Consider the following 19049-nt stretch of genomic DNA (forward strand, 5'->3'; position numbering starts at 1 on the left):
TCAGAGCTTTCGCCTTGAGTCTTGGGATGGCACGATAATATAGGTGATCTGGGAAAATGGCTTGGATTGTGGATGATAAGAGGCCCAGGATCCCACCTAGGAATCTTAAACGGAAGTTCTTTGGTGAAGTAATCTTCTAAACTCTTTCCATACTTTCTCTCCTGGGGGTTCTAGTTCTGCTCTTATTGTTTCTACCACAAACCCCAAGAATTGTGTCTCTTGGCTCGGTACTATACATGATTTTTTCTTGTTTATTATGATGCCCAGATGTTCTAGTAGTCGTATTGGGAGGTCTGTATGATGGGATAACTGCTAACTGGGATTGAGTCATTATCAAGCTATCGTCTAGGTATATTATTAGTTTTACTCCCCTTTCTCTTAGCCAAGCTGCTACTGGTCAAAGGACCTTGGTGAAACATCAAAGGGGCTGACGAGAGTCGAAGGGGAGGCTGGAAAACTGCTAGAGTTTTCCTTCCCAGGTAAATTGGTAGAATCTTTGGTGAGGGCCACAGATTGGGATTGCCAAGTAGGCATTCTTCAAATCTAGTCTTGTGAACCAGTCCCCATTCCTTAGTATGTCCCTTAGTAAGTGTACCCCATCCAGGTTGAGGTGGTGGTACGTTACCCATTGATTTAACTCTTTGAGGTTTATAACTGGTCTCAGTCTTTTGTCCTTCTTCTTCACAAGGAAGATGTTGCTGACAAAACCTAACTCTGAGCCCTACTTAATTGCTCCCATTGCTATTAAGCTCTTTACCTCTTGAGACAGTAGTTCCTTGTCTTTCAGTGAGAAGGATATTTCGAGTGGTCTCCTCGTTTGGGTGGGGGTATTCAAGAATTCTATCTTGTATCCCCTGACTGTGTTCAAAACTAAATTCCAGTTCCCAGAGAATTGGGCCAATCTGCCTCCCATCTTTAAAGGGGTATCTGAAAGGTCTTTTGAGATTCTTATCGGAGGAGAAGCCTTGCTGTCTCCGTTCACCCCTGAAGTGTCTCCGCGGTTTTGCTGTCTTCGCGGATAGAAGGGGTTGGTGGGTAGTATAGGGTTGTTGAGAGAATCTGGGTTTGGCCACGGCAGAGGAAGCGACCCGGTGTTTGCCTAACCATGCCAAAAACCCTATCCTGGAACACCTTTTTAATGTCCTCTAGAGACTTCTGGATGGAATTGAAGACACCTACATATTAGGCCATTTCTCTTATAAAGTCCCTTCCGAAGAGGAGGCCTTGGGAGCTAGGTCCCCCGTCTTTACTGGCAAGCTCTACTAGTTTAGGCTCGATTTTTAGAAGAACACCTTTTCTTCTTTCTGTGGAAATTGCAGTGTTAGCATTGCCTAGGAGGAAGAGCCCACTGACGGAGTTCTTTAGGGTCGATTTGCGCTTCGCCAAGGTAGGCCTGTTTTGCCATCTCAAAAATCTTGATTAAGGGTCCTATGATATCAAGGAGGCGGTCTTGACAAGATTTCAGGCCCCTGTCAATCACTTTCCTTGGATCTTTAGCACTCTTGGCTATGATTGCTACCACCTTTGGGTCTAATTCAGGGGCCATAGCCACTTTGTCGGGTAGAGAGGGGCGAGTGCACTCTGAACGCAGTCTGGACCTTACCTCTTTGGGAATTTTCTTTCTTATCCAGAAAGAGAGGTAGTCCGCAATGTGTTGTGAAGGTGCCCATTCAGGGGATACGAGGTGCTTGATTAGCAGAGGGTCAAACATGTCATCACCACAAGGGTCTACAATTCCCATTTTGGCCCGAGGCCTTACATGCCTCATCAATGCTTCTCATTCTCTCTTCTTCCAAGTCCTAGTTATCGGTATACAAACCAGAGGAGCATGAAAGATAGAATTCTGGTTCTAGTGGCTCATCGCTATCGGTGGCGATAGGAATGTTGTGGTCACCACCTGGGAGGCGTGAGGGGACGCCTTGTGTAGTCTAGCTTTTCTTTGCCCCTTTCTGTGGCTTTCCACCTGCTGGTCTTTTGGTTGGTGGGCGCTAGTCCATCTCTTCTTAGTGCTGTCTCCAGTTTTTTATTAATAGTGTTGTCTAGGGACACTCGTACCCTGTCCAGGGCTTTATTTACCAGGAATTCAAGTCTCTCCTCCATATTACTCTCAGAGGGAGTTGTAGACATGGTTATAGTGGGTTACAAATGTGGTGAAAAAGGGGGGGGGGAATCCTTGTCTGGGAGGTTTGATTGGTGTTCGCAAAGGTAACTGACTGTCATCTGTGTGCAGCACGTATTTGACGTGTGTGGTCACTTGCCCACGGACTTTCCTCTAATTATTGGTTGTAGTCCCTACCTAGTTTATCCTTTTTCCCTTTTTTATCATTATTATTTTTTATTAGCTTTGCGGCGGGATGCGCCGCGCCGTGATCGCGCTGAGAGCCGAAGGGTTTCGGGATCGTCCAGATCCAGCGTGGCTCCCTGCCAAGGTAAGGTTGCTCTTGGGAAAGGAGGAGGGATGTGGAGGCGAGCGGATTTCTTAAGACAGTTTAGTCTGGGTCGGCTAACAAGTTTGAACACTCTTGTTCCTGAGCCGTGCTGTTTTACGAGCAGCAAGGTCCCATTGCTTAGTTTGTGGCTTGCCATTGTTGCGGCGCTGCCAGGGAGTCGGTTGGCTTCATGGTGGAGTTTAAAGGACACCAATCTCGAGAAACGGGCGGGTGGCACCCTAAGTGGGCAAACATAGCGTACATTCTCAGCCTTAAAAAGCAGAGTGGGATGTAGAAAGTGTGTCTGGTGCGGAGCGGGGTGCCTCCGGCCCGACGAAAGGTCATTAGGAGAATATCGCTAACTCCGTGCACCCTACTATACATGCAACACCAACCACCGTATAATCCCCAGTATAACAGACGATAAGAATATCTTAGCTAGAAAGCATTCATTAAGTTAGTAGGTATCTATGGGGAAGGGTGGGGTGATTAGCAGGAGTAGGGTAAAAAAGGCTGAGGGGGATTTATACTATGTTAGAATGCTTCTTGAAGTTCCATGTTCTCTTAAATTGTTGCTGCTGTGAGCTGGGCAATAAAGAAGATTTGCATAATGTTGCCCTCCGTGTCATGCCATAAAATTCTGTAGCAAGAAGTTAAAAAAAAGTTGACAGATTTGCACTATATTTAGATGAGATGAAACACATTTTTGTGGAAAATCTGTTCAGTGAAAACACAAAAATACAAGGGGTCTGTTGAGTTAAAAAAAAGTATATATTTCAAACAACTAAAATCACAATTTTAAAATCACAAGTTCCGAGGCCTTTTTGAAAATAAATCACAAGTTCAAGTGTTTAGTTAAGGTGCCATTTCTAGGTACCTAAATAACTTTGGTGCCATTTGTTGAACCTGCCTAGTTTTAGTAAATGAAGTTTTATGCAGATTCACCAAGCAGGGCTAAGTTAAATGGGGAGCAAAATAAGGTTTCATTATGTAATAACTTGCCCTGGTTTGAAGCGCCTGCACAAAATGTAGTAGATAATTACTGACCTCAGTTTAATTGTTCACACAAATTTCTTGTGGCTCCATCAGGGATAGGCAATATGAATGGGGCCATAAATGTAATGTTTTCTATTTCAAGTTCCATGCTCACATTGTCAAGATAAACTACTTATTCTATTTGCACCAAATTTGCCATTCATATTAAAGCAACTCAGAAAAGGCCCCTTTTGTGCTCTACTGTAAATCTGTTCAGTAGTGTAAATTATTCAGAACTACAAGTTGCCTTTCTGAATAGCAGCTGCAGTTTGCAAATAGCCCCTAAAGCCCTTCGCTTTGGTAGAAACATGTAAGTCACACTTTAGAAGTAAATTTACACTCCGATTTCATGAATAGTCAAAAATTAGTAAACTTGGAGGAGCTTGGCGGGCATCCGAGATGGCCGCGTGAGCACAGCGCTCCCCGGACCCCCGCCGCTCCCGGCTTAATATCCTGATTTAATCCTGATTTTTGCGAGGATTCATATAGAGGACGTTGGGCTGATCTACCTGGACTTTTCATAAACGAATTTGGACATTGGGTGTCTGAATTATGTTCACTTGAACTTTTGGGCTCCGCCCTCGAAGTGCGCCCGGGACTGGGTGAGGTTCGGTGGCCGTCTTGAAGTTGAACAACAACGGCAGGGGGATTGGACGTGTGAGACCCCCTCTTAAGTTTCGGTTTCGTTTCTGCCTCGGACTGGGACATTGGTGAGAGGGCTGGGCCAGAGCTGCGGCCGCTCTCCACGTAGGTTGTTTGGCCCTTGGCTGCACTGTTTCTGGAGTGGGCTGCATCTATCCTGGTGCTACATCTCTTGTAGTCCTTTGGTCCAGGGGCCTCCGTTTCTGGTACTCGGCCTGTCGACCCTGGTGACATTGCTTGTGACGCATCTTCAAAATGGCGGGCAGAGGGGACCGAGAGACGCGCAAGACGAAGGCACCTCTGCGCGGGGGTCCGGTTCAATCTAATGTCATGGATCGTTATACCCACTCTAAGGGGTCCCCCGGAGCTGCCCTGCCCGGTCCCACTGCGTCGGACCAAGTACTAGATGCGTCGCCGGAGCCCTCCTTGCAAGACATCATGGGCGCCATTTCTGGCATGAGGGAATCCATAGGCCACCAGTATGAAACTTTGGCCCACAAACTGGACACTGTGGCGATTGAGGTCAATTTGATTCGAGCCGATCTCTCCAAGACGAACGAAAAGGTGAAATCGTTGGATATCAAATCTTCCAGCCTCACGACGGACGTCTCTGATATTCAGACGGAGATTGGCAATCTCCGCAGGGTGAACGATTTCATGACCCGGCGCTTGGAGGATTTTGAGAACAGGGCGCGTCGCTGTAATGTTCGCGTGGTTGGTGTGCCGGAGAATCCAGAACCCCACTCGGTTGATCTCCTGGTTGAAGATCTTATCCAGAATCACCTTTCACCGTCTGGCCTTAGTAAATTTTTCGCAGTGGAGCGCGCACATTGTGTTCCGGGGGGCCAGGGCAAGCCTGGCGCCCCGCCGAGACCTATTGTTGCCAAGCTTTTCCACTACAGAGATCGGGACGCTATCTTGCAGGCCTCGCGGGCGAAGGGCCCAGTAGCCTTTGAAAATGCCACGGTGAACTTTTATCCGGACTTTTCCCAACAGGTCCAGAAGCAGCGGATGGGATTTCGTGGTGCCAAGAAACGTCTTAGGGACTTGGGGATGCGTTACGCAATGCTCTTTCCGACCAGGCTGCGGGTGGAGCATGATGATCGAACTTTCTTTTTTGATCGGCCAGAGGCTGTGAATGACTGGCTGGACTCCCTGCCTAATCGACCTCCTGAGACTGAGTCCGAAGCCCACCCGGGCGGTGCTGAAGGTGGTGTTGAGAGCTAAACGTTTCGTTTTTGACTGATGCCTTGTTTTGTATGACTTTTCCAGGGATGTAGGCCTATGTTCCTCTACCTCATATGTGTTTTGATGTATGGTCTTATTCTCGTTATTATTGATCGGGGGCGGGTGGGCCGGAGCCTTTCCTCCTCCGGGGTCTTTGTGTAGAATAGGGGTTCTTGGGCGACAGGCACACTGCAGGTTGGGGTGGCTTTTTAGCTTTTTGCAGGGGTGCAGGGTGGGGGGTGTTTTCCTGTTATTTGGGGGGTGGGTGGTTGGGAAGTTCATTGTTTGTATGTTCTGTGTTCAAGGCGACTTTATTCTGTATTTGAATTGCTTTTTGTGGTCGTGCTCATTGATGGGGGGTTTGGGCTTTGTCGGGTGGGATGGGGGGTAGCGGGTTGAGATTTGTTTCGTGGAACGTTAATGGTCTGGGTGATCGTATCAAACGCAGTGTGGTGTTGAAATGTATACGACGTTTATCTCCTGATGTTGTTTTCCTGCAGGAGACTCATTTGATAGGCAATGTCTGTCATGCAATGAACAGGTGGGGCTATCGCCTCGTAGCACATTCGGGGTTCACCTCGGGTTCCAGGGGTGTGGGTATCCTCATTCGGGCTTCCCTCCCCCTGGCTATTGATGATGTTATACAGGATGACCGGGGGCGGTATGCTGTCCTGTGGGTCGGTATGAAGGCCGTACCCTTTCCTTGTTAACTGTTTATGTGCCCCCCGGCTTGCAGACTTCCACCTTTTCAGATTTGGGCCGTGTCTTGTTGGACCTTCCTGATAGTACTCTCTTTCTGGCTGGTGACTTCAATTCCGTAGTCTCTGGCATTCATGATCGCCACCCTCCTAGGGATACCCCGGCGGCTCAGCAGTGGTTGGGTGGCTTTTTGGATACCTTCGGCCTAGTGGACTGCTGGAGGCTTTTGCATCCTACGCAGCTGCAGTACACCTTTCACTCCGGGGCCCATGGGAGTTTGTCTCGGCTGGATTATTTCCTGATGCCTGCGGCTCAGTCCCCGGCTGTGCGTGAGATCGTGCACTTGCCCAGGGGTATCTCTGACCACTCTCCGCTCTGGCTTCGTTTTGAGGTTGGGGTGGAGGCAGCGGGCAGGGTGGCTCCCATTAATCCGTGGTATCTTACCTCCCCTGAGACCCGCACCCTTTTACTTAAATCCCTCGACTCGTATTTTCTGGATAACGAGGGGTCGGTTTCATCTGCTGTGTCCCTGTGGGAGGCCTTTAAGACTGTGATTCGTGGGCAGGCCCTCTCCCTTATTGCTGAGGCTAAGAGAGCGAGGAATAGAGAAGTGGTTGACCTTGAGGGGGAAATTTCTGTACTGGAGGGGGGCCTGGAATCTGGTGTCACGCCTGAGAAGCTCCATGCCCTGGGTCTGAAACAATTTGATTATAAGTCCTTGGTCACGGATGCCGCCAAAGTGATGTTTCGGGAGCAACAGGGACGTTTGTATGATGTGGGTGATAAAGCGGGTAAATTGCTGGCATGGCTGGATAAGAAGGAGAGAGCTAATCGTGTGGTACCCGTGATTCAGTCTGCCTGTGGTGTGAGTGTAACGGACCCGATTGGGGTAGTTGACCGGTTTGCCGAGTACTTCCGTGTGGTGTATACCCCTGTGTCTGTGAGGGATGTGGTTGACTCTCGCCTTCTGTTGCGTGATATAGCCCTGCCCATTGTTTCTGATTCGGACCGTGTGGCGTTGGACTCCCCCTTTACGGTTGATGAGATAGCTACTGCCATCCGTTCCCTCCGTTCTGGCAAAGCATTGGGCCCGAACGGGTTGCCGATCGAATTGTACAAATTGCGTCCGGATAGGCTTGCTCCGTATCTCCGTGCCATGTTTCTGGAGTCCCGGGACCGGGGTATTCTCCCTTATGATCAGAGACTAGCCACGATAGTTGTCATCCCCAAGGAGGGCAAACCATGTGATCTTTGTTCCTCCTATAGACCCATATCCCTACTAAATGTTGAACCCAAGGTGTTGGCGAAACTCCTGGCCACCCGTCTCTTGACGGTCATTAGTGACTTGGTCCATCCGGATCAATCTGGATTTATCCCACATCGCAACACGGCTCTGAACCTACGTCGTCTTCACGGCGCGATTGCGAGGGCGGGGCTTCTGACGGAGCCGGCCATTTTGGCATCGTTGGATGCATCCATGGCCTTCGACACGGTGGAGTGGCCCTATCTTTGGGCGGCTCTTGAGAAATTTGGTTTTGGGCCTGATTTTATTGGTTGGGTCAAGTTGCTGTACACGGCACCTCTGGCGCAAGTGGTGGTGAATGGTAGGGTCTCGGCTCCTTTCACCCTCGGCAGGGGTACCCGTCAGGGATGCCCCTTGTCTCCATTACTGTTTGCTCTCGCCTTGGAACCGTTGGCTGCCTGGCTCCGGTGGGAACCGTCTCTCAAGGGGATTCGCTGGTCTCCGGACTTTGAGGACCGCGTTTCGCTTTACGCGGACGATATCCTTTTATACCTCACCTCCCCGCGTAAATCTCTGTCTGTTCTGTTTGATGTTCTTGCTTCTTTTGGGGCCAACTCGGGCCTCGTTATTAATTGGGCCAAGTCCTGTGTATATGTTCTTTCGGGGGTTTTGCCCCCCTTGCCGAGTAGACTTCCCATTCAAGTGGTTCATTCGGGCTTCAAGTACTTAGGGATTTTTATTACGTTGGACCCGACGCTCCGCTTTGAGCATAATCTCCTCCCACCGTTGCTTAGACTGCGATTGGATGTGGCCCGTTGGCGCAAGCTTCCTTTATCACCGCTGGGCAGGGCGGCCCTGTTTAAAATGATGTCCTTGCCGCGATTCCTTTACGCGCTTCACAACTCTTATGACGCTATCCCTAAGACCTATTTCCAAGAGATTGAGAGTCTTCAACGGCAGTTGATATGGGATGGGCGATCCCGTATCGCACTCGCAAAGCTCACCATCCCCTGGTATGACGGGGGCATGGCGCTCCCCGATATCAAGCGATATTATTGGGCTTCCCAGTTGTCTGCCAGCCATTAATCATGTGATGTTTTCCCCGGGTCGTAATCCTGCATTCGAGATGGACAGACTTCAGCTTCCAGGTGGGGACTTTACTAGAGCGCTTTATTCCCGATCGGCCGGGCGCCATCTTGTGGGCCCATCCAGGATTGCAGTAACGGTGTGGCGGGCTGCGAGTGTGAGTTTGGGGTGGGAGGACCGATTGACGTTAGCGACACCGCTTTATGCGTCCGAACGTTTGGGCGGACTCTGGTCTACCAAGGGTTTCGACCTCTGGGATGTGATTGGGATCTGTAAGGTGGGTGACGTGTACTCGAATGGTTGTGTGAAGTCGTTCCAGGCCCTCCAGGCGGAATATGGTTTGAGTGGTAGGGAATTTTTTCGCTACCTGCAGGTCCGACATGCCCTCGTCTCAGTCTTGGCTCCTGATGAGGCCTTGCCTGACTCTTCCCCCCTCGAGGACCGTGTCCTTGATGGGCATCTTCCCGATAGTACTATTTCTCTGATTTACAAGAAGTTGATTAATAATCGGGTGGACTTACTGATCCGACTTCGGGAGGCTTGGGTTCGCGATGGGTTGGAACTGGACGACGAGGATTGGCAATCGGCGCTCTCTTCTCCCAAGGAGGTGGCCATTCCTGCCCGTCTCCGTTTGGTTCAGCTTAAGATTCTTCATCGAGTCTATGTCACTGGTCCGCGTCTGGTTACGATGGGCTTTTCTTCGGATGGGCTATGCAAGCGTGGATGTGGCTTGAGTGCGACCTTTTTGCATATCCTTTGGGAGTGCCCGGTTATAGTTGCTTATTGGACTGCTGTGCTTGAGGTGATGACTGCTGTTACGGAGGTGGCCCTGCGACCGGAGCCTCGCAGATGTCTGTTGAATGTATGGGAACCCACTGACTACTCTGTGGCCCAGACCAGATGGGCTACCCTTGGTTACATGATTGCGAAGCGTGATGTCGCGCAACTCTGGGGCGCTTCCAGGCCCCCTGAGCTCTCGAGGTGGGAGGACAATATGGACTGGTCCATGTTTCGTGAAAAGACGGTTTATGTGGCCAGGGGCAGACCCAGGGCGTGGACGAAGGTTTGGGGCCAGTGGAATGAATATCGTGGGGGTATTTGCACCCCTCCCCTTGATAACACTGCTGAGATTGTCCTTTCTCCCTAGACTAGAGTTCCCGGAACCTTTCCGTAAAGTTTTTTATACTTCCGGTTCTCCCCGCTGCTCCCCTCCCCCCCCCCTCCCCGACTTGATTGGAGCCTCCGGGCTCTGGGTGTGTTCTCCTGATCGTGGAACCGTCCCCTCCGCTCTTTGGGCTGACCTTACTTATTGTCCATTCGCCTTTAGTGTTTATGTTTTCTTTTTGTAAAAAATAAAAATACAAATTGTTCTGTGATGTCTATAGAGTAGCGCTCTGTACTTGAGCTGTACCTATTCAAGGGTGTATATTTTCTTACATGCATTTTGTCTTGTTATTAGCGGCCAGCCCGTGAGGTTGTAGGCCCATTCTTGTACTTTTCTATGCTTACTCCAATAAAGGTTTTGGAAAAAAAAAAAAAAAAAAAAAAATTTAGTAAACTTACTCAAAAGTATAAGTTGCTCAATAGTGTAAGTTATATGTTTGGATCAGGCCATAAAACCTGTATGTCCCATTAGGTTTTAAAAATGCTCTACTTTTTATTTGATTAAAGTAACTTTTTGTAACATAATAACTTAGAGAGATGCAAGCTGAACATCACTAATTATCCATTCAATATCTAGAATTTACTAACCAGCTTTCTATCATCAATGGGCATCAGAGTATTGTTAGTGGTTTCCATAAAGTACTGCACAACCCTTATTTCATTCAGTATTTTATTGAGGACAAAAAATTCAAAATGTCATACGGAGTCACCTTTGACTTATTTAGGTTTATCTCCACTACGGGTAGAAACGTTTGTAAATGAAGCAGAAAACTCATTGTCATAAAATAAGAGAAGTTGCACATTGTCTTGTGCAGATGATGCAGCTGTTTTTGATACATCCACAATTGTCTTTGCCACATGAGCTGAATTATCCTTTGGACACTTAACATCTCCAAATGGGTATATAACAGTAGTTGTCTACAAATTAGCATGTTGTAGACTTCTTGTAGTAACGAAGCACAAATAATAAACCCCTCTTTATCTGCAACCAAAATGTACACACGCCTCCAGTTTAAAAACATCACAGGTGGCCTGGTAGTAATTATATAGCAATAGTATACCGTTTAATTCATGCTATATAATATCACAATAAAACCCTTGCCATAAGGATGCCCAAACATATGTGACATCTAAAAGGCATAATGATTTAACTCATTGCAAGTATACTATATTCAGAGTACATAATCTACAATCAACAAAGTCTCTTGCATGTTATGACACTGTTTTGAGAATATTCAGCTTGGAAATTATCAGTGGCCAAAGGATAGGGTTAACCAATGCAATGTGAGATTAAATAATGCTATATCATTCAATGTTTGTGATCAATACAGAGTTAGAATTGAGGACACCAAGTTGCAAGCAATTCAATTAGTATTATTTTTTAATAATATATTTGTTGAAGAAGAACCATGTTGGTTCTCACTGTGGCACTGTATGTAGTAAATGCAGATGGTAGAGCTTAAAATAACTTAATAGCAATAATCTTCCAGGGGAATATAGATCTAAGAACAATTTGTCAAAAATATTGAAGATGTGCAGACATATTTACAAACGTTAGTGAAACAATGACATAAAGATGGTTAATGAACAATAAAGACAACTGCTGTCATTTTTGACAGGGAGACAGTTACTGTGAGAACAGAGCACTAAAGAGCATTTAGCTGTCTGTCAGAACTGGCACAGACAAAAGCTCATGCAAATTCTCTTATTAGAAGTATAATTCTCTAAAAGATTCAGTGCAATTATAAATGTAAACACAAGTTCATGCATTCCTGAAAATGAAAGTAAGTATGAAGAAATAATGAAGGGCAAATAAGAATGGATTACCAGACCTCCTAATTCATGACATCTTCGAATTTAGTATTGTATATGTTGTCAGGTCAAAATTAGATATTTGCATTAAGAAATAGAAGCTGTGGTCGAGAAGCAACTGTAGTGCCTGAAAGGCAATTAAGCATGACGTCCTAGACACTCCCCAATGCAAACGACTAACAAGCGCATACTTACTCTGTAATGAAAGTGTGTGCTGTATAAAAAGTATGTTTTTTACAAACTGTAACATAGTGGTTCCCAAACTGTGCATTGTGGTTCCCTGGGGAGCTGTCAAACCTAGCCAGGGGAGCTGCGCACCAAGCACTTTAATGCACTTAATGTTGAAGGGTTTGTTGTCTTCAGTTAAACTAATTGGAATTAAACGCATGATGTGATGAAATGTAAGTGACATGCCTAAAGATGTAAACGTAGTGCTTAATTGATGGCATGTCGAGGGAGATGACCTCCATTTTTCACTAGATCCCCACACTCCAACACTCCCAAAGTAAGCGGAAGATGGCTGATTAATTTTGTTAGACTTGTTAATAGTTCCTTTTTTTTAACAAATGCATTTTACACCAATGCAAGTTATCAGGAAAGTACAGTTGTCCTGTCTATTAAACACACTAAGTATTATTAAGTATCGACGTTTGTACTTGAATCATAGGTACTTCCAGAACACATTTCTTTCAGTACACACACATTTCGAGACAGGCCTGCTCTCTCCTTGAGAACAGGGAAGTAAAACACCATATACGGCATAATGCCAACATATGGATGAAAGAAAGAGGGACATTTAAATAAAAAAATACAAAAATCTGAGGGATTTATTTTACTTGCATTGATATGGAGGCAATTTTAGGGAGGAGACAGCAAAAATAAAGCTGTATGTGGTTTAAAAATCGCGAGTCACCCTGCTGAGACAGATGTGTTGGCAATTATGATATGGGTAGAAATGAAAGTGCATGCAAATATTCTTCAAGTGCAGAAACACTTTGGCAATGGGACCTACATGCATAGGGGGAGCCATCTAGCACTGTAAGTGGGATAAAAAAGTTTGAGAGGGTACTCTAAAAAAAGGTATGGGCAAAGAAGTTTAACTAGGAATATTTTATGAGAGGCACCGCCTTAGTAATACGAAACACCCTGTGTATATGATTATAATACCTTCATCAGCTTCATCCCTATTATTTCCAAGGAGAAAAATGGAAGTACTCCTGAGACCGGGCTTACATCCCCCCCACCCTCCAAAAAAAGTAACAGTGGGGAGCCACGGGAAATGGCCAATGGGTCAAGGGAGCCACAGGTCGAAAAAGTTTGTGAACCACTGCTGTAGCATATGTGCCAAAGTAGGAATGCCAACAAAATTAGGGCCAAATGTACACAGCACTTTTCCAGTTGCAAACATTTTTTCTAATGAACATAGTGCCATTCAGTAAACTGTTACCTAATCGGATTTTGCATTTGCAATTCGGTATTTGGAAGGGGTGTGCTTAGGGCGTCCCTTCCAAATACTGAATCGGTATGATATGTATTACTGTTCTGAGACTGAATTCTGGTCACAAAACAGTAATACTTCACCACCTGTTTAAAACTGGTAGCAACCCATTCACAAATGAGAAAGGGTCACCTAGGGACCCTTTGAGAATGTAAATAAATTTTTTTAAGGGCAGCCAGAGGTCCAACGGACCACTGCCTGCTCTTAAAAATGAGACTGCAAAGTTTAATTTTTTTCTTTTCAAAAGCATCCCATTTTCCTTTGAAGAAAACAGGCTGCTTTACATAAAAAATTTGTTATTAAAAAGCATTCACTGACATGGTGATCTGCTGACCTCAGCAGGCCACCATCCCTGTGATGGCTGCGATTCCTAATGGGTCGCAAAATGCGACTTACCTCATTAATATTCATTCATGAGGTAGATCGATTTGGGACCCACAAGGAATCCTTAGATAAAACTCAGTGAGTTTCATACATTAGCATTACTGATTTCCTAATTAGGATTCGGATAGAATCGCAAATGGGATATCGGATTCCTAATGTTTGTACATCTAGCCCTTACAGAGTTGACCTTGACAATACTCCTTGTTATTGTTTTTAAACAGGCAGACTGATTTACCTTTGAAAAATCTTTTCAGTCCACTGATTTATAGTTAGCAAACATATCCCCACATAGAAAACATAATTAAAACGGTTTCGTAAATGTCTACCAATGGTCTTTCTATTATTGACTCCTGTGGTCTCTGCCGATTAATAAAAATGTCACCTGCTGCCACAGTGGTCTGCAAATTCTCTGCAGTAATGCAATAAAAGGATTTCTAAAAATGGAAAAGCTTTAAAGTGCATCCAAAAGAGTCAAGAGTAATAATATTTCTTACGCACATTACTTTTGCATCAATGTAGTTGTAATAAAATTCTTACTCTGATTTTTCCTTGTACAAAGCTGGTGATATCTTCGCTTGAATCGAACACTGACAATGTCTTCATGACATTTTGTTCCAACCATTCCCAGTGTTTGAATATCTCATCTCTGGTGACTCCTGTTTAAAAACAAAGTAATATCTGAATACCTTAAATCAGACTAGCAAGGTTACTTACGTTTTATTAGCTCATGTAAAGACATGAAACGTACATACGAATGTAACGTACTAGCTGATCTCAAGGTTGTTTGCGCCGTTACCGCACCAGGCTAATGGGGAGATGAACATTTCAAGGCTGCTGTAGATTCTGAACTTAAAGGCATCATCCGTATCTTTCACATAAATAAAGAAGTTCCTTTGTTCTCGATTCCTTACTACGTCAGTACTCTTCTCACTCCTGCCCCCTTGTCCCTGTGCAGTTGATTGGGATATATTCCGATTTAGATAAAGATAAGCGTTCTTTATTTATAAGTGAATCATGTTTGCGGACGACACCCTCATCATTTCAGAGACACCTAGTGGGCCTCAGCAAGCGCTGAAGTGCTTTGAAGATTTTTGTCTGGATAGGGGCTTAGAAATAAACACGGCAAAAACTAAGTTTATGGTCCTTACTGGCCGTAAAACTCATGGGACTGCCAGGCCTTTTAGAGGGATGATACATATGAATGGCTCCCCGCTGGAGAGGGTAGACGCCTTCACTTACCTGGGGGTTACCCTTCAGAGAGATCTGGGGTGGTCTAGACAATTAGACATTGTAGTGCTAAAACACCGCCAGCAGGCAGGCATTCTTTTGAAAAAATGTACCTCTTCATTGATAAAGCCCATTAGCCCATTATTAGAAGTATACGGGATGAAGGTCTTAAGTTCGGCCCTTTACGGAGTCGAACTTTGGGGATTTGAAGATCTAAGGAAGCGGACACTAGCAGAAAACGAATTTCTGCGAAAAGCTACTAGCGTTCCCGTAAGTACCCCGTTAATACCACTAATGTGGGACCTTGGAAAAAAGGCAGTGCAGGACCTTCCCTTTTTGCGGCCACTACTTTACTGGCGCCACCTATGGACCTCAGAAGAATGACAGCACTATGCTCAGGGCCTGAGGGAGATAATGGCTAAGGATTCCTCCCAAAAAATACATTGGTTGAAGGCCATTCGGTCTTTACTTTTTAAATTGGGAATGAAGGAACTGTGGGAAGACCCGGAAAACGCTGTATTCCCCTCCAAACATTTTTTAAAAGAAAAGTATTGGGAGATGGTGACCACAGAAGAGAGGTCAGAGGGTCTCTCCTCGCACTTAACAGGTCGTTTCATGGATGTTAAGGCCCATCCGTTTCTGGAACATTATTGGGACACTATTGGGAAACAGCTGGATCGCAAGCTCTACTTTCAGCTCAGAGTGGGCGCCCTCCCAGTAAGGTCGTTTACAGCAAATTGGGCAGGAAAAAATGGTAACGACAGATGTCCTAATTGTGGGGAGGAACAAGAGTCATTAAGTCATTTCCTCTTCTTCTGTCCCCTGTATATTGCCCCCAGATCGATGTGGATCAAGCCTATATGCAAATTGCTTGGGATACATAGGCATGGAGAGGCTCTTAGAATCCTATGTACAGACCCGACGCCTATAATTGCTGTTGCTAAGTTCCTAAAATGGGCTTGGGTAATCCGCACAAAACAAATAGCGACAGACATATGAAGATTAAGCTGTTTACACCCATAAATATTAGGGGTAGCTTTTGTGAGCTCCTGTGCAATACTCCTCTGGAACAAATGTATATTGATGAGATTGAGTTTTTTTGAAATAACGTAAGTTGATATTCGGAAATAGTCCATTGTAGTTTAATTCCTTTTTAATATTTATTGTATGAATTTTAATGGATTTTAAACTAATAATTGTCTTTGTATGTACACTTTTATGACTTAATCGTCGAATAAAGTTTATGAAATGAAATGAACTACATATGCCTCTCCTATTCTTCCAACAAAAGAATGCTAAAAGGCAATCGAGGTTACAATTCATGCATTATTTCAATTGGGAACAGTTTAAAGAAGGTACAAATATAGTACAGTGTACAAGAGGCATACTTGTTGACAAGTTACCGGAATTGCAATGACTAATGTTCCAGAGACAGTACAGATAGACAAGAAAGATCTTCTCATGTACATGAAATGATTCGATTCTCCCTTGCCTGTGACCCATGGGGTTTGATCAAGCAGAGGTAAATACTAAGGCTTACCTGGAATATTCTGCCTGAAACAAAGGTCAGTCTTTTTGTTTTGGAGAAACCCATGCATGACTTGCATCGTTTCGGTGGCTTGAGGGCCGATGTAGACGGCAGCGGGTTTCGGAGCTCCTCCGCGGCCGCCCTCTGTTGTCAGCGATCCTGCTATACTGTAAGGACCCCTGGCATAGTATACAGCAGCGTAACACTTGGAGCCGGCTGTGAAGATATCTCAGGCCCAACGTTGCGGAGAAACGGAGGAATCTGGGTTTTTCCTTTTTCCTCCCCCGTCGCAGCCTGCCAGAACGAGACCTAAAATGTCGGCGATGACGACTGCCGACGCGGATGGTGAGACACCTGGAGAGCTTGCTGGAGGGGCCGTAGCTGTCCGGGAGGCGGCTGCGAGGTACAGGTGGCCCCACTGTGCAAAAGGATAAGGAGGGGGTACGAGCGGCCAAGACACCCCGGGCTGAGCGAGTGCTGCTGCCTGACCCCAAGATGGTGGACTGAGGACACTCACCCGCGTTGCGGCTAGGCTGTGTAGCTCTGGGCCTCGCCTTCCACAGGGACCACACACGGAGGAGAAACGGAGCTCTGCCAGAGTGCCTGGGTCAGCTTGAAGGCACCCGTGGCCTTTACACTGAGGTGAGGTGGAGGGTCCTGGTGCCTGGAGCTGCGAGGGACTGGCTGCACGGTGGAGCTGTGGCACGAGCGGAGTGAGGAGAGCGCTGCAGACTGGGAGAGCAGCAAGGCTGGCTTGGACTTGCAGGGATAGTGTGGCATCGCGAGGAGAAAGTATAGTTGCAGGCGCATGGAGCTGGCGCAATTGCATAGAGGCGGGAGAGGCAGATAGCCAAAGACGCCCAGCTGCCCAGCACTAGGCGGACTACAGAAGTGACACCATAGCAGGGGGTATTGGTGGGCGTTGTGCAGCCCTTTCCGGACCCGAACTTCGCCGCAGAACTACGTGAGAGAGTGAAGAGAGATCTACTGGTGCAGACCAACTTCAAGTGTAGGCGGCTGAATACAAGATTGGCGCGAACTCTGGATCACTGAGGCTGGCTAAGGGGCACACGAGGCACAACCCCCTATGACAACGTCCGAATAAGGTGTCACCTGAGCAGGGGAACTGTGAGGAGCGAATTGCACCAACGGGGGGTGGGGAGGTGCTGGCCCGAGCTGCTGGACAGGTGGTGACATTTGGAGGGTTAGATTCAAGCATACTTGGGACATAGGAAGGGACTATTCAGAGACCCTGTGAGGGGGGGGGGATCGGCTGACCAGGGGGTCTCCGGCGTTAACTGGGTGGCTCTATCTTGGCAGGTGAAAAGGCACTAGACCGCCTAGTTGAGAAGGAGAAAATTCATAGACTCCCTTGGCATTGCTAACCTTTGTTGCCTACGGATACCAAGATGGGCAGGGTATCCAGGAGAAAGGGGTTTCGAGGTTCTGCAGATGGAGGAGCCGAGAGGCATACAGATGATGATGAGGCTGCCACTGGGGGACGAGGACCTGGACAATCTGGGGACCCTACACTGGGAGAAATCATGCAGGCCATCATGGCTTCGCGGGAAGCGCTAGAGCAGAGGATGGATGTCATTGGCTCGGATCTTACCTTACTGAAGGACGATCACCTAAAAGTTAAGGAGAGCTTGGCGACCAACGAAACCACTATGAAAGATATCCCGGGCACGGTAACTGCCTTGCGAAAGTCGCTGAATGAAGTGGTGCATAGGGTTAAAGTGCTGGAGGTGAGGGTGGAGGACAGTGAGGGGCGCTCGAGGCGCAACAACCTCCGCATAGTAGGAGTTCCGGAGCGTGAACAGATGCGGTCCAGTTCTTGGAAACATGGCTGAAATCGGAGGTGGCCCGGAGGGCCTATCTCCATTTTATGCGCTGGAACGTGCACACAGGGTCCCAGATCGCCCACCTAAACCTGGGGCTCCACCCCATCCAATGGTGGTGAGACTGCTACATTACCGAGACCGCGACTTTATACTGCAGAAAGCCCGGGAGCAACGGAATTTACAGAATGGGAACAGCAAGGTAATGATCTTTTCAGACTATACTAGGGAGGTACAGCACCAAAGAACGTCCTTCCTAGCTGTTAACCCCTTCCATGCTCATGACAGAACGGTTCCGTCATGAGCGTCGGTTGAGCTGTGCTCATGACGGAACCGTTCCGTCATGGTTCCATAAGCCCATTGGAACGTTCAGCACAGCGCGAAAATTCGCGCCGCGCTGAAGCGGTTAAACGAAAGCTGCGCCAGCTCTGTCTCCCCTACGCTATGCTGTTCCCGGACCGCTTGAGGGTGACTGCAGATGCGGAAACACACTTATTTCTCACGCCGCAGGCCGCTTGGGACAGGTTGGAAGCCCGAGATACCTCTGGTGCACGCACACCGCAGGCGACTTCGCCCCGGGGATGGCAGTCCACCACTTCGCCAGTACAGAGGCCCATCTCTACAATGGATCGGCGCCAGGAATGAGACTGAGCAGTCCTAGCAGTAGTGGCCATTAGTCAGGGCGCAGTTAGTCCGGCTAGCAACGACACGGATAATGAGAAAAGTGGAGCGGAGAGCCCGAGATCGAGCAGTGCCCAGGGGCTCTCCGATACTGAACTTCCGGTCGTTACTCCGCAGACAACAGATGGGATGTTTGGGTGATGAGACTGCAGAGGGTATGCGGAAAAGATGGTAAGATGATTGCTGTTACCACGGGGCCTAGAGACCTATCTGCTACATGGTGGCGGGCTGCGAGGAGACTCTACAAGAACTCCGGGGGCCCAGATGGAAGTATTAGTTCTAAAGGGGGGGCCGGGAGGGGTTCCGGGGGCATCGAGTGTGAGTCAAACGCCACCTTCTTTTTATGGTTCTTTGTATGAATACCTTGGTTTGGATGGGGCCTGTTCTTGTGTACCTGTCCTGGGGTGTGGGAGTTGGGTAAAGTTTGAAGTTGGGGTGGGATGGGGGAGGGTCAGACATGTCGCTAGTGGATTTCTAAGGGGGCAGGAACTAGATCTGGAGCCATGGGTACCTCCGTAGGAATCAAGGTTATGTCTTGGAATGTAAGGGGGAT

At 47.2% G+C, this 19049-nt stretch overlaps 1 protein-coding gene across 1 annotated transcript in view; it reads right to left on the reverse strand.

Moving 5' to 3' along the window:
• The window catches only part of TBC1D8B (TBC1 domain family member 8B), a 1086956-nt gene that overhangs the window by 806040 nt on the left and 261867 nt on the right, over positions 1-19049 (reverse strand). The window contains exon 3 of the mRNA XM_078688663.1: positions 13757-13875. Within this exon, the coding sequence (XP_078544789.1) occupies positions 13757-13875 (119 nt within the window). The remainder of the gene's footprint in view (positions 1-13756; positions 13876-19049) is intronic.

The sequence above is a fragment of the Lissotriton helveticus genome, chromosome 4_1, assembly GCF_964261635.1.
Source record: "Lissotriton helveticus chromosome 4_1, aLisHel1.1, whole genome shotgun sequence".
NCBI lineage: Eukaryota > Metazoa > Chordata > Amphibia > Caudata > Salamandridae > Lissotriton > Lissotriton helveticus.